This window comes from Lissotriton vulgaris, unplaced genomic scaffold, assembly GCF_964263255.1.
Source record: "Lissotriton vulgaris unplaced genomic scaffold, aLisVul1.2 SCAFFOLD_1404, whole genome shotgun sequence".
Taxonomy (NCBI): Eukaryota; Metazoa; Chordata; class Amphibia; order Caudata; family Salamandridae; genus Lissotriton; species Lissotriton vulgaris.
This window is the reverse complement of record NW_028247630.1, coordinates 309931-326180: the sequence shown is the minus strand read 5'-3', so window position 1 is coordinate 326180 and position 16250 is coordinate 309931. Positions and strand designations below refer to the sequence as shown.

The 16250-nt window shown below is 46.8% G+C and overlaps 1 protein-coding gene and 1 long non-coding RNA gene across 3 annotated transcripts in view; both read left to right on the top strand.

Moving 5' to 3' along the window:
- LOC147665093 (uncharacterized) overlaps positions 1-12246 on the top strand; it is a 57628-nt gene extending 45382 nt beyond the window's left edge. The window contains exon 3 of the long non-coding RNA XR_015305048.1: positions 11555-12246. This is a non-coding gene — a long non-coding RNA (uncharacterized LOC147665093). The remainder of the gene's footprint in view (positions 1-11554) is intronic.
- Positions 12247-12696: 450 nt separating this feature from the next.
- LOC147665092 (uncharacterized) lies at positions 12697-15776 on the top strand. 2 transcript variants are annotated; one of them, XM_086949764.1, is made up of 4 exons: positions 12697-13091; positions 13176-13259; positions 13434-13595; positions 14016-15776. In XM_086949764.1, exons 1-4 carry the CDS (start codon positions 12961-12963, stop codon positions 15511-15513), a joined length of 1875 nt encoding a protein of 624 aa, XP_086805890.1. In that variant the 5' UTR covers positions 12697-12960; the 3' UTR covers positions 15514-15776. The 2 variants fall into 2 exon arrangements, with proteins under 2 accessions (XP_086805890.1, XP_086805889.1); XM_086949763.1 differs by having other exon boundaries at positions 12697-14015; positions 14268-15776.
- Positions 15777-16250: the final 474 nt, after the last annotated feature.

The window sequence follows — 16250 nt, the reverse complement described above, 5'->3', positions numbered from 1 at the left end:
ACATCTGTGGGGCCAACAGACTGAAAGAGCGGCCCCCAAGGCGAGCCCTCTTCACACGCGGGACAGCCGCCAAAAGTAGAGATTCTGACCTCAGCGAGCGAGTCGGATGGTAAAAGGTCAGTCTCTTTTGGAGATGTTTAGCTCCCACAGCATGGAGCGCTTTGTAGGCCAAGGTCAGAGCCTTAAAGGCAATCCGTTTGCGGATGGGTAGCCAGTGTAACGTCACCAACAACCCAGAGGCGCTGGCCCGTCTACTTAGGCCGAAGATGGCCCTGGCCGCCGCGTTCTGTACAACTTGAAGCCTTTGTAGCAGATACTCTGGCAGGCCCAGGTAAAGAATGTTGGCATAATCCAACCTGGAGCCAATCAGAGCCTGCACCGTCAGTCTCCTGTGCTCCTCGGACAAGAGAGGCAAGAACCTCCGCAGCATTTTTAACAGGCCAAAGCAAGTGCCGGTTACCCCCAAGATCTGGGCTTTCATCGTCAGCCCCTTGTCCATCTTAACCCCCAAGTTTTTAGCCATGGGAGAAGAGCCGGACGGAGGGAACATGTCGATAGGCCACCAGGCCTGCCAGCTCGGCTCCGTATCGCACCCGAAGAAGAGTACCTCCGATTTATCGGAATTGCACTTGAGGCTGTTCAGTTGGAACCATGCGAACACAGCCCCAAGGCAATTCTGGATACTCTCCCCGTCAAAGTCAGCCCCTCTCTCGCAAGAGAAGAGGAGCTGGGTGTCGTCGGCATTCGACACGATCCGGGCACCAAATGACTCCGCCACCGCCGCCAAAGGGGACATAAAGATGTTAAAAAGGGTCGGGCTCAATATAGAGCCCTGAGGGACCCCGACTCCCAGAGGCGGCATTACGGCGGTGTCAGATGATGTCCAGATCGTTTGCCGGCGGCCGGCCAAAAAAGAAGAAAACCATTTGAGCACCGTCCCCCGCAGACCAATCTCAAAGAGTCTTGCGAGCAGGCCCTCATGGGGGACGGTGTCGAAAGCCGCCGACAAGTCCAACAACACCAGCATGACTTTGCCCCCGGTATCCAACACCCCTTTAATGGTTTCAGAAACCTCAAGGAGCGCGGTCTCGGTGCTGCGATGTGAACGGAAGCCCGACTGGGAGTCATGTAAGATCTCATGGGACTCCAGGAAATTGGAGAGCACCGACTGAACGTGCTTCTCCAGAATTTTTACAAGGGCCGGCAGCAACGAAATTGGCCTGTAATTGGCTGGGGCTTTCGGGTCAAGTCCCGGCTTTTTAAGCAACGGGATGACCATTGCCTGCTTCCATACTGGCGGCACCTCTCCCAGACTCAGCGAGAGGTTGAGAAGAGGATTCGCCAGCGGATTAACCACCTCCGCCAGTTTACCCAGGAGCTTAGCAGGGCAGGGGTCAAGCGGAGACCCAGATTTTAAATTGCCCATAAGCGCTAGAGAAGCTGAGGCTGGCAGAGATGGAAACTCAGCCAATAAGGCGCCCTGCGCAACTGGGGGAGGCGAGCCCGCCTCGGGCAGCGGCAATGTAACCGGTTCGCTCGATAGAAAGGAGTCTTGGATGAGTTTGATCTTGCCTGTAAAAAAACACGCAAGATCCGCCGCCCAAGATTCTACGGGCCCCTCTTCCGAAGCAGTAGTCCGAGGAGAGATGAATTCTCGAACGATGGTAAAGATCTCCTTACTGGAGTTCGAAGCTGCTTCGATTCTCCCCGCGAGATAGGCTTTCTTTTCGAGGCGGATGTCTCGGTGGTAAGCTTTAACCACAGCCTTGTAGGCAGACCTGTCCTTGCTGTCATAATGTGCCCGCCAGGCCCTTTCGGCTACCTTGCACTGCTGCCGCATAGCCCACAGAGCGGGGGTAAACCAAGGGGCCGAGACCCGCTTAGATGTCGGGCGGGGGGGCAGGACTGGGGCCAGGTCATTCAGCCTCTCCGTCAGCCATACTTGCAGGGACTCCAGGTCTCTCTCTAGCTCGCCAGACAGAGGGCAAGGGTGCGTCGCAGCAGCCTGAGCCAGCATCTCAGGGGTCACCCTGCTAAATGCTCTAGAGGCTCGTCCCCGCTGCTGTAAGACAGGGTTAGGCGCCCTGACGTTGCCGCTGATTACAAATTTGGCCAGCCAGTGATCCGACCACAAGACCGGGAGAATCTCTTTCACCACTAAAGGAGAGGTCGAGAAGACCTGGTCTAGAGTGTGCCCCTTGTCATGGGTTGGGCCCTGCAAATGCGGGGTGAGACCCAGCGGAGTCATAGCCTCCAAAAGCTTAATAGCGGCGGGGTCCGACGGATCATCCATCCGGATGTTAAAGTCCCCCGCCACTAAGCAGTGTTCTGCTCTCAGTGCTAGACCCACCAGCACCGAATCAAGGTCAGCAAAAAACGTCCCAAGCGGACCAGGGGGGCGGTAGACTAACAGTCCCTTTACTGATTGATGCGGCGCTAGCACAATTGAAAAAGCCAACGATTCCGAGCCGCGGATGTCCTCAGTGGGCAAGATAGTGCAGGGCGTGCCCTTCTTTACCACCAATGCGACCCCGCCACCCCTGCCCTTTGCTCTGTCCTTCCTGAAGATGTCAAAATCCGGCGGAATGGCCATAGCCACATCAGGATTACAAGCTTCACCCCACCAAGTCTCCGTCAACATTAGGCAGAGTGGCTTCTCTGTCTCGAGGAGCTCAAAGATGTGTTGCGCATGGCTGCGAGCTGATCTGGTGTTTAACAGCATGCAGGCATACTCTGCCCCAGCTATGTCAATAGGCGGGGCTGATGACAGAACCCGTGTCGGATGCCAGCCACAACCCGGACATCGCGACTTACCCCTATAGCGGCCCGGAAAGACAGTACAACAGCAGCTCTCCCTATGATTCAAGGAGCGCAGCTCCCTAGATGAGTACCGCACCAAATGAGGGCCCAGATTACTCATTCTCGGTGAACAGAGCCCCGCCCGCCGCCAAGGCGCCTCCGGGACGCTGACGGGCGCAGACGGGCAGGACTCTGGCAAGACTCCGGCAAGTGACGGCGTCCTAGCTGCGCGTACCCGCTGCGCGGGTAAGAGCGACTTTAAATAGGCGCCGAAGTGGAGGGAGGAGCGCCTGGACGCTCCAAGATGGCGCCCGCCAAAAGAAGCCTGGACCCAATCCAAGATGGCGCTGATCTGCAGGCTCAGGCCAGGAGGCTGGTCGAAGGAAACCAAAAGCTGTCATGGTAAGTTTCGAATCTCGGGAACGTAGCAACACCCTTTGTCCTCTTCACCAAAGCCCAGGACGGATGGTTGCAAGGGTGCATTTTGGTGTCAGAAAAGGCATACCAGAGCACGTCAAGGTTGAGGGGGTCTCCTTGCAGAGGCTGCAGGTAACGTTGAGTCCAGACGAGGTCCGCTCATGGTGGACTCTCGCTCTAGACTGACTGGGAGAGATCCTCTAGAAAGGAGCTAATCTAACTAAGGGCTGAGCCCTGAATGCCAGCCTTCTTGACATGGTCCAATAAGATCCCATGGTTGACCCTGTCAAAGGTGACCGAGAGATCCAACAGCACCAGGGCCTATGGAGTACCCCTGTCAGCCCTCTCTCGCAGCGAGTCCAATACCGCCAGTATTACGGTCTCCGTTGAGTGGGCAGGCCGAAAACCAGCTTGGTGTGAGTCGAGATAGTTGGATTGTTCAATAAAATTGGACAGGCACTTCACCACATGAGCCTCGAGTACCTTTGCCAGGTACAGGAGCAAAGAGATTGGGCGGCAATTCAACACGATCTGGGGATCTGCCCCTGATTTCTTCATAAGGGGAATCACAATTGCCTCTTTAAAGGCCTTAGGGACACAACCCTAGAATAGGGACTCATTCAGAAGAGAGAGGGCTGGAACTGGGAGGTCGGTGAAGGCTTCTTTTAGGAGGTGAGGTGGGCAGCATTCCGAAGGGGATCCAGATTTTACTTTAGACAAAAGGTCCTGGAACACCTGTGTACAGTAGTTCTCTGCAATCTTCTCTGTATGTGCACATCGGTAGTGCCCGGCTCTTCTTAGTTCATCAGGAACTGAAGTTCAGAGACTGGGGATGCCACCTGAAAACTAGATTTAAGGGCGTCACAAGGGAGTGACAGGCAGTGTCCAATGGGCCCTTTGCCTGGGGTGTCTACGCCCTCTAACATGCCCACCTTCTGTGAGAGGAGGACACAGTCCTAGCCCTAACTGGATAAGACCCACCATCTTCAAGATGGTGGGCACTGAAAAGCGTACTTGACCTAGCTTCCAGCACCCGAAGGCTGGAGTTGGCAGAGGGGGGCACATCTCCTCTTCTATCAAAGGTTTCCCACCTGTCCTGCCACCAAAAAGGGGGTGAGGACAGGATGGAGGCCAGCTCCTTCGAACAGGAGAGGCTGGGGTTGCATTACAAAGGAGGAAAGACCTCTGAAGCTCCCCACCACGGATGGCTCTTCCTGTGCAGGGGGAGACGTGAACACCTCCACCCAAGAAAGGCATTGTTCTCAGCCTCAGAGTGCTCAGGCACTCTCCCCTGAGGTCAGAACACACTCTGGTGGTAGCAGGCTGGCTCGGGCCAGTCAATGACCACACTAAGGATTGGTAGGTTTCAGGGGACCCCTCTAAGGGGCCCTCTGTGTGCAAATTATAGTAAAATCTACACTGGAATCAGTGCAAGTTTATTATGTTGAGATGCTTGGTGCCAAACATCACATATTTCAGTGAAGCCATCATGGAGCTGGCGAACTCTTAATGACGAGTGTCCAGCCTATGTACTTACTATGACTTCCCAGGTCACTCACAATATCCAGGAATCGACTAGGACAGTGATTCCCAAACTGTGGTCCGAGGACCCCCAGGGGTCCGTGACACAATCCCTGGGGGGCCTCAGGCTGTAATTTTAAAAGCACAACAAAGTTCCTTGTATAATTTGCAGTTTTCCAGCAACAATAAAGTGTCAAGATAACGTCTGTGATTAATGTACCTCCTGGAGCGAGATCTAGTGTCCTGAGGGCGAGATGAGAGTTTTGTCAAGTGGCAGCTTTGACTTATCTAATGTAGCACAGAGGGTTAATATGCCTACTGCAAAGAATGTGTACCAAGCCTTTAAAAAAACTGTTTTTTATGTGCATAGGTTAGTGGGTTACTGCTTTTGTAACCGAGATTCTTTTGTTATTGTGCAGTTTATAAGTGATGATCGTAATCTAGCACAGTAACCTAAAAACTGTCATCAAAGAGCTGCTTGCAACCTGCATGGTACAAGTTAGAAACATATGTTTGTTCCAAGTCTTTCATTATCCTGATGCTGCTAAAAAGGTCTATTTGGGTGGAAAAACATTTTTATTGTTAAAGTCAATGCTAACCACTGTGTTATGTTCTGAATTCTGAGTTTGTGCTTCTCCGCTTCTCCAGACCAAGGACTCTTTAAAATGCCTACCAGTATGAATGTGAATCCTACACCTTGTACTCGCATTTGCCTTATGTAACATTTTCTATACACTGGTTTACACGTATGAATCATTGTCTCTATGGGGCAGATTTACAATGAAAGTGACTCAGTGTGTGCCGCAAGCCATTTGGCTGCGCCGCACTGAGTCACTTTCAAAGCACAGGGATGTGACATATTTACAACAATATGTCACATCTCTGTGCTTCCCGCTGTGCTGGCGCACAAACGGCTGCCATGTGATGCATGGATGCCTGCGTTGTAGGGAGATTTTTCATTTGCAGGTAGTGCTCCCTTCCTGCACATAAACAATCAGAAATGGCGTTTTTCAACTTATATGTGTGCTGCATTAGCACACATAGAACTTGCAAAACATCATTGTTTTCCTGATTGTTTATGTGCAGGAAGGGATACCTTCCTATACATAAACAATCACCAGAGGTGATATGCTTTTTCTAAGCGTGCTGCAGAATGCAACACACATCGAAGTGTGGCTCAATGGTTAGAGTGGCAGACCCTGATGCAGAGGTCTGGCCCGGGACCAGGGTTCAATTCCCCGCCTCGGCGGCTCTTGGGCTCAATTTCCCCGGACCTGATAATTCTTGCCTCGGTGCCTATTCTAATCATGGGTCCCACTCTGCAACTCTGGGCAATAGCTTGCTTAATCTCCACAACAGCCCCAACAACTCTAGGATGCCTGGCTTCACCTTGGGGGTGCCCAGAAGTGGGCACTTCACAGGGAAAGGCCAGGAAGGGTTCCTCAGCGGTATTCGTACATGCGCCGAGATACCTCATGGTGATTCGTGCACTATACAAGTACCACTACATTACATTACATAGAAAGAGGAAAAAAACAAGGAGAAATGAATACATATTCTCGTTGCACCTCCCTACGCCTTCGCTGGGGAGCATAGCATTCAGACACATTTGCAGATTTACAATTTCTAGTAAATCTGGAAATGTGTCTGGTTTCATGGGTGTTGCGTGGGAACACCCACAGCAACACCCATGGAACACCCCTTTCACGCAAAGTGCTTTGTGCAAATGGTCCATATTTAGATATACCAGTAAAAGTCACGCAGGGTGGCTTTTCCTGGCTTGGAAATATGGGGCACTAAAATGCGCCACTGGTGCGTCACGTTTTGTGACGCACCCGTGGTGCAAGGAGCTTGTGTGTGTGATGTAAAGTGCTCTGACATCCTTCAATGGTATGAGAGATGCTATAAAGCAAATGTAATACATGTGACAGAGGGGCTATGGAGAGATGAGAGGCACTGATGGAGGGTGACAATAAGGGAATCATTGAAGAATCCCAACAAAGATTGTCGTATCCTGGTTCATAGTAAGGTCATCATTTACTATTCTTTTTTTTTTGTGAAAAACTTTATTGTGCAAAAATATCATTACAAGTATGGGCCTACAACCACAGGGGCCGGCCGCTAGGACATGGGAAGCAATTGTATAAACTCACAAAGCAGCGACCGATCTCTAGAGGTCCAGCAGAGTACAGGATACATTTTCGGCAACACAGGATGTAGGCAGGATATAGATGTTTTTAATTTTTAGAAAGAGAACAGAAAGGGAAACAAAGAAACAAAACTCAAGGCGGAAAGCGTTCTAGACAATGTCGTGCTCAGATGGGGGGGACCTACAGTACCGGATGACGAATCAGGAGGGCAATAAATATGATCAGGGGGGGAGGCAGTGGGGAAGTCAGACAATCAGGAAAAAGGAGTAAATCGTCTCAGGAACCTCAGGATCAGGGAGACAGAGAAATGTCCGGAGTGTCTTCGAAGGGAGGTGTGCAGATGTTCCCTCGGTAAGCGTTCCATTGACCCCAAATTTTACTCCACGCCCTAGGCTTGCCCCTAGCCAAATATACCGTCTTCTCTCTAAACATGCACCAGTCCATATTCTCCTTCCATACCGACACGGTGGGAGGCAGTTGGGAACCCCACAGCTGCGCAATATCTCTTTTTGCGATCATGTTCCCAAGTGCAGCCCACCGGGCCTGGGCAACGTTGTAATCATTCGGCTCCCACACATTCAACAAATATCTACGAGCCTCAGGCTGCAGAGCGACCCCGGTGACTCATTCCATGACCGCATGCACACGCTGCCAATACGCCGCCACCTCACGACACTCCCAGAGGATATGAAGAAAGGTGGCACTCATTCCACATCCGCGCTTGCACAACCCGTCAGAGGAAAAACCCATAGCAACCAAACGAGGACCCGTAACATACACACGATGAAGAATTTTGAGCTGTACGAGACGGAGACGGGCAGGAATGGCGACCTCTTTCGGGGAGGATAGGGCGGACTGCCAGTCCTCGTCATCCAACTCCAACCCGTCTCCGGTCCAGACCTCCCTGAGACGCACAAGGAGATCTGCTAGATTGTTAATTAGTTTCTTATAGATCAAGGAGATCGTACTATCGGGCAGATGACCGTCAAGTATACGATCCTCGAGTGGGGAAGATTCAGGAACCGTAACACCAGCTGTGAAGACAGACAGCAAAGCGTGGCAAACCTGCGCATACCTGAAGAACTCCCGAACCCCCAACTCGTACTCACTTTGAAGCATCGCAAAGGTCTTCACCGTGTTTTCCAGTGAACAACGCAAAAGGCCCAAACTCTGCATCCAGGTTCCCACACCCAGCATCTAAAGGCAATGCCCTATGGATGATTTGGTCAGGGATATTTGCTTACCCTTTTCCGCCTCTCCTGCTAATTCCATTACTGGTTCGGACACTCAGACAAATGTCCCTCACATTGATCTTAATAGCCCCCACATGTTCTTGTCAACCTTGGTACTCTCATCCTTAGAACTCTCAGTGGTTCCACATCAAAAGCTACATCTCACACCTTGTCTCCTCACTCAGAGCCATTGAGAAATCAGACATCCAATTCCCAGAGAACTCAGCCTAGCGATTTGACTCCTGAAGTCATAGAGTTTGGTTATTTACAACTACCACCAGACTGTATAAATATTCTCAAGGAAGCTTGGAAGCCTACTACTAGAGCATGTTATGCAGCAAATGGAAACATTTTGTTGCCTATTGTAACAACAACAATATCAATCATCTTGATGCGTTTGTGCAGAATCATTTGTTAACTGTTGCATTTACAGCAATGTGGATTAACTTACACATCCATTTGTTTACACCTGGGAGTCGTAACTGCATACTTGCAAAATAGACAACACCTATCTCTCTTCAGAGTACCAGTGATTAAAGCCTTCATGGAAGGATTAAAAAGGGTTATACCGCCAAGTATTCCCCCTGCTCCAGAGTGGAACTTAAACATAGTCCTTACAAGGCTAATGGGCCGGCCTTTTGAACCAATGCACAAATTTCCGTTACAATTCCTATCATGGAAAGTTGCTTTCCCCATAACGATAACCTCACTAAGGAGAGTTGATGAACTTCAGGCATTACCTATACAAGAGCCTTTCTTTCAACTTCACAAAGACAGAGGGGTTCTACGTACCAATCCTAAATTTCTCCTTAAAGTAGTTTCTGCTTAGGGGTAACTTGGGTACGATATCAAATCAAAATAACATATCATTAGCAGTTTCACTATTAATTGAACCATCGGAATTCTTGTATAGAATTTATGTGCTGCAATGATAATAGAGCAAAAGACACACAATTGATGGACGGAATGCAGAACAAATCAAAACATTCACCCCAAGTCAAGAGATCTGGGATGAATCCATCATTATGCTAGTTGCTAGTTTTGCCGCCATCTTAGGGAAGGTGCTGGGTGACGGTGCATTTGGCCAGACGATTCCACCCCCAGTCAGTACTTAAGGCGCCTCCTCAGCAGCGCATTTCATTGACAGAGCGCTTGTCTCCTGAGGCGGAAGCCGGGAGCAGCTCACATGGCTCATTTTGCACATCCCACTTACCCATACCCATTTAATTTAGTGGCCTTGCCCTCTGCAGCCGATCAGGCGCTGGGAGGGGAAACTGATTGATAGTTTTGCCGCCATCATAGGGAAGGTGCTGGGTGACGGTGAATTTGGCCGGACGATCCCACCTCCAGACAGCATAAAATGACATCACACTCTCGACCGCGCAGCGGACGATCGCAGCAGCTGCTATGTGCGTAGCGACCCTAAAGTCTTCTTTATGGACTGTCCGGGTGAAAAGATAGTGCAGGCATGCCAGACTAACATGTGCTGCAGACAGGTCCGTCCAGTTCTGATACCCTCTTGCGCTCTAGGAGCATTTAGGAGTATCATGAATATAGTATAGGGGGTCAGTTCTGTCACTCCAGTTACCCCCAATGCGTGTATGCTCTGTCGTAAGTGTCTTACCCTTTCACAGGATGAGTCAGTCTTGTCTGGGTCTCTTTCCTGTTTCCCGACATTTGAATGGCACCTCCGAAGACTCGCGAGAGCAGTGACCCACCAGCAGGTTTTGTGGAGCGCTTTTGTCCTGGATATAGTGCTGCATTTAGTAGGGCACCCACTCTCTTTTCTTTGCAGTTGCCTGAAGATAAGCAGTCCCAAGGTATCAGTCACACCTGGCCTGTCTGTAAGTGCAGCCCCCTCTGGAGGCCTGACCATCAGCAATTGAGCCCACATTGTGGCCGGCTGGACCACAGGCATAAGCTCAGACAGGGTGTTCGACACTGGAGTAGTTGTAGTCCCTCATGGACCTCTGACACAGAGTGGTCAGAAATTCAGCAGCTAAAAGCCCAACACAGGCTCTCCAAGAAGTCAGTAGATTCAGAGTTTGTTGTGTTAGGAATTTGGCAAATGCAACCTTGAATGGGCCTGTTGGCAGCACACAATCGTCCTACTGGGCCTCAACAATCATGTTGTCGTAGAGTTTTATTTTCTGCCTTGAACTGTTGGGAGAGTCTTGGCATCCCTCAGACTAGCTGGTCTTGCTGGATGGCTTTCCGGCTCGCCCTACAGATAACGAGGATGTGTCGGACCTTGCTTTTTCCAGGACAGCCTTGTCCTCCTGATGGATAGTGAAACTCCCTTTCTTTTCTTACCAGACAGGCAGGCTTCTAGGCAGACTTCTAGGCTCTTCAGGACAGTTACACAGCTTTTCCATTAAGTAATTCAGCTTACAGGTGATGTCCATTCAATTTAGATAAACTGTCAGGCTGACACCATCCCTGGTGCCACAGCAGGCACCTGCGTACTTTGTAGAGCACATTATTCCTTGGTAACAGAGGACTTTGAACTCTGGTATAAATGAGGGATAGATGGTCCCACTTGTATACACAACTGGCAGACAGGAGATGGTGTTTACTCTGTCGCACTCTCACATTGCATTTATGCTACGCACACCAACACCCTAAACATGCACTTGATGTTATTGCAAAGTCTGGGCACAGGTATAGAAATGGAGCATTACATGGGTGTGTCAGTAGAAAGCCACTCCACTGACCATGATGCAAAGATCTAATCAGGCTATTGGTCCTTACAACAGGGTGCATTGCCATCACCGCTCTAGCTGTTAAACCCATGACAGTCCTCTACCTTAAATGAGGGCACACTTGGTGTGACCCTCCAGGTCACAGGACCGGTCCAAGATCTCTTATAGTCCCTTGTTAGAAGTTGCACAGTACTGGGGTGGCAGAAAAATCTCATGTAATTGTTTTGTGGTAGATTTATCCCAGTAACGTGCAGTTACAGTTTTGACGCCATGTACTGGGGAGTTGCCACGAGGAATAGATTCTTCTGCCTGTCAAACCACATGCCATTCACTATTTCATACTGTTTTTCTGCTTTTATTTACCACTTGTTTTAAGCAGGAGGTAGATATATGCATGTGGTTGGTTGGGGGGGAGATGGGCGAAGCAGGGGAGGGAAGGGGAAAGATATTTCTAACAGAGGGAAGAATTGTGTTTTCCCCCAGTTATCTGCTTTTGGGATTCTATGTTACAAGTCCATAGGGTACATGTATCCTTTCTGAGCTTAATAAAATGTTGGAAATTCTACAAATCCTCACTCCTAGATCCAAGTACTCTCAGGCTACCATTCTACACCCTGCTCTGTCTGAAGAACAGCTCAACACTTTCAAAATTTTGCAATTCTGCTTTGATATGGCTTGTAAATTATTTTTGGGGATATTTACATGTATTAACTATTTAATTTTAATACTATAGGTGATTGAAATTACGGACGAAGAAAGCAAGATTTAGCACCAGCCAACTGAATGTTAGTGCCATAAGAAGGATTATTTTGAAAAACTGAAGGACATCCAGCATTCTAAGTTTAAACAATTTCCAAAATCTAGGTGTGGTGAGGAAGTGGGAGCTGAGGAAAGTACTATACCTGTAAGTGAAGTCTCTAATTTTGCATTTCATTAACCCAGAGCAAAGGCATATCTGTCCACACAGCATCGGAAATAGTGCCACAAAGACCAATCACAACGTCCTCATCTGAAATATTATCAGAAAGACAAATTGCCTCAGCATGACAGAATAACGTTCATCTAAAGCACGCATGATCTAAAGCATCATGTAATTTCAGAGAGGAAGCACACACTGCATAAAAGAAAGATATAACAAAAGGTTTCTTCTGCAAACCATCAAAGAAAAGACACTGAAAGAAGACTCAGAAACTGACACGCTAACAACCAAAAGATTGGAAAATCACCTTTGTTCAACAACTGTTTTTAACCAGTTACGCAAGTTTGAGACTATCTGCCTCGGGATATAACACCTCGACCCACTCTGCTCACTCTGGCGAAAACGTTAAAAATTCACCACTTTATTGTGTTGTTCATGACCATCTCAGATTGTTTCCTTTTTATTGTGTACTGTTCTGTAATTCTATGTAAATCGCCTCAACCTTATCTGTTGTGCAGGAGTGATATTTAAAACTGTTAAATATCAAAATGGATTAAATGAGCACTGTTGCGCTAGCTAATGTAAATAAATCCTTGTCTTCAGAACTACAATCCTTAACCTTACACCAAACACAGAACGGGTAAAAGGAACTGATGTTCTGCGACTGATGAGCCACAATATTACTGTGCATGTTCTAAAATTCTCAGTTACTGCCATTACGCCAGTGCAAAAAGGTACTTCTCAGTTTAATCATTAAATATCAGACTAACACCTTATCACTGCATTGTTAAGAACCTATACTAATAGATTTGAGAAAAACTTCAGTCACAAAATAAGTTGCTGCCGGAGAGGCTATAACCAAAAGACTATTATCTGCTACAAACATTTCGACCGGTGTTACAGGGCTGCATCCAGACATATTTTGCTCAATTCAAGTGTTAAGAAGATTACACACAATATCTTTTAGAGATAAATGCTGAACATTATCTAAACAAGCCCGACTCTAAAATCGGGTTCACTCTTACCGTGGCATATAAGCAAGAGAAAACTAAATGTAGAGATATTAACTCTAGGAATACACATTTTAAAAACACGGGCTGTGAGAACAATTTCAGTGTTCAAACCCGCCTCAATCAAAGCAAAATAACCCAAGTTGGGGAAAAAGTTACCTGTGCCAAAAAAGATTCAGCCATAAATCTCATCTCACTGAATTTGAGAGAATGCACACTGGGAAAATCCTCTCTCAGTGCTCTGAATGCCAAAAAAGTTTCAGCCGTAAATCTAATCTCACTACGCATATGAGAATCCACACTGGGGAAAAACCTTATCAGTGCTCTGAATGCCAGAAAAGGTTTAGTTTCAAACCACAACTTTCTCTACATGCATTAACCCACTCTTTGGAAAACCCTTATCAGTGCTCTGAATGCCAAAAAAGTTTCAGCAGTAAATTTTATCTCACTGAACATATAAGAATCCACACTGGGGAAAAACCTTATCAGTGCTCTGAATGCCAGGAAAGGTTTTATAACAAACAACGTCTTTCTCGACATGTAATAACCCACTCAGGCGAAAAACCTTACCAGTGCTCTGAATGCCAGAAATCTTTCATTTACAAAAACAATCTCACTATGCATGTAAGAACCCACTCTGGGGAAAAACCTTTTCAGTGCTCTGAATGCCAGAAATGTTTCAGTCAAAAATCCAGTCTCACTCTGCATAGAAGAACCCACACTGGGGATAAACCTTTTCAGTGCTCTGAATGCCAGAAATGTTTCAGTTGCAAAGGCAAACTCACTGTACATACAAGAATCCACACTGGGGGAAAACCTTATCAGTGCTCTGAATGCCAGGAAAGGTTTGGTAACAAAGAAAGTCTTTCTCGACATGCAATAACCCACACTGGGGACAAACCTTATCAGTGCTCTGAATGCCAAGAAAAGTTTTATAACAAACAAAGTCTTTCTCGACATGTAATAACCCACTCTGTGGAAAAACCTTACCAGTGCTCTGAATGCCAGAAATATTTCAGTGAAAAAAGAGACCTTACTCGACATACAAGGACCCACACTGGGGAAAAACCTTATCAGTGCTCTGAATGCCAGAAAAGGTTTTGTAAAAAACAAAGTCTTTCTCTACATGTATTAAGCCACACTGGGGAAAAACCTTACCAGTGCTCTGAATGCCAAAAATATTTCAGTAAAAAAAGAGACCTTACTGTACATACAAGGACCCACACTGGGGAAAAACCTTATCAGTGCTCTGAATGCCAGGAAAGGTTTGGTAACAAAGAAAGTCTTTCTCGACATGCAATAACCCACACTGGGGACAAACCTTATCAGTGCTCTGAATGCCAAGAAAAGTTTTATAACAAACAAAGTCTTTCTCGACATGTAATAACCCACTCTGTGGAAAAACCTTACCAGTGCTCTGAATGCCAGAAATATTTCAGTGAAAAAAGAGACCTTACTCGACATACAAGGACCCACACTGGGGAAAAACCTTATCAGTGCTCTGAATGCCAGAAAAGGTTTTGTAAAAAACAAAGTCTTTCTCTACATGTATTAACCCACACTGGGGAAAAACCTTACCAGTGCTCTGAATGTCAGAAATATTTCATTAGAAAAATAGGACTTATTATACATATAAGGACCCACACTGGAGAAAAACCTTATCAGTGCACGGATTGCCAGAAATGTTTCAAAACCCAACCCGAGCTCACTCGGCATAGAAGAACCCACACTGGAGAGAAACCTTATCAGTGCCCGGAATGCCAGAAATGTTTCATTGACAAAAACAGTCTCACTCATCATATAAGAACCCACACTGGGGAAAAACCTTTCAAGTGCTCTGAATGCCAGAAATGTTTCAGTGTAAAAATCAAACTCACTAAACATACAAGAATCCACACTGGGGAAAAACCATATCAGTGCTCTGAATGCCAGAAAAGGTTTGGTAACAAACAAAGTCTTTCTAATCATGCAGTGACCCATTTTGTGGAACAACCTTATCAGTGCTCTGAATGCCAGAAATGTTTCAATGAAAAACGCCATCTCACGGTGCATATAAGAACCCACACTGGGGAAAAACCTTATCAGTGCTCTGAATGCCAGAAATGTTTCAATGTAAAATGCCAACTCAAGGTGCATATAAGAACCCACACTGGGGAAAAACCTTATCAGTGCTCTGAATGTCAGAAATGTTTCAGTTTAAAAAGTAGTCTCTCACAGCACATAAGAATCCACACTGGGGAAAAACCTTATCAGTGCTCTGAAAGCCATGAAAGGTTTTGTAACCAACAAAGCCTTTCTCAACATTCAATAACCCATTCTGTGGAACATCCTTATCAGTGCTCTGAATGCCAGAAATGTTTCAGTATAAAAAGTAGTCTCACACGGCACATAAGAATCCACACTGGGGAAAGACCTTATCAGTGCATTGAATGCCACAAATGTTTCAGTGAAAAAATCAATCTCACTCGCCATATAAGAACCCACACTGGGGAAAAACCTTATCAGTGCACGGATTGCCAGAAATGTTTCAATACCCATACCCAGTTCACTCGGCATAGAAGAACCCACACAGGAGAGCAACCTTATCAGTGCCCGGAATGCCAGAAATGTTTCATTGACAAAAACGGTCTCACTCATCATATAAGAACCCACACTGGGGAGAAACCTTATCAGTGCTCCGAATGCCAAAAATGTTTCAGCCGTAAATCTGATCTCACTGCACATGTGAGAATCCACACTGGGGGAAACACATCAGTGCTCTAAATGTCAGAAAAGATTCAGAGGTAGTGATGGTTACATGCACCATAAGAAAACACACCATCAAAAATACTTCAGTGCTCCAAGTGCCAGAAAAGCATCATCAACTTTAAATGCAATCTCACTCTACATGAGCAGACGCACACAGGGAAGAAACATTACCTATGCTGTGAATGCCAGAAATTCCTATTTTTTTATAGGCACAGCCTCACTAACCATAATCCACTCCATACTGATGAAAACCTTATGAGTGCTCTGAATGCCAGAAAAGCTGCAGAGAAAAATGCTATCTCACCATGAGAAACTCCACACTGGAGAAAATCCTTATGCCATAAAAGCTTGAATCTGAAAGACAGAGTTATGCTTCATGAGAGATCCCACTCTGGGGAAAAACCTTACGAGTGCTCGAAATGCAAGCAAAGTTTTGGTCACAAATTACTTCTCACTTTTCATGAGCAAACTCACACGGGAGAAAAAAGCCTTGTGTGTTCTGAATGTCAGATAAGGTTTAATCGCGAATACAATGTCACTTCATATGAGAGAATTCACACTGGACTAAAGCCTTATACAGGAGGGGAAAGCCAGAAACGTTATACTCATAAAGGAGATCTCACTAAACATGAGAAATGCACCCACACCAGTTAAAAAGTAAGGCGTATCTTGAGTTGCAGAAAAGCTTCTAACAACCTGACTTTACATGAGAGAACACATATTGTAGTTTCAATAGTATTAATCAAGAAATT

Bases quoted from the DNA above. Each gene is read 5' to 3' on its own strand.
- LOC147665092 (XM_086949763.1), top strand. From the start codon at position 12,961: ATGCACACTGGGAAAATCCTCTCTCAGTGCTCTGAATGCCAAAAAAGT. The intron at 14,016-14,267 runs GTTTGGTAACAA...ATGCCAGAAAAG, and splicing joins TGCTCTGAATGCCAGGAAAG to GTTTTGTAAAAAACAAAGTC.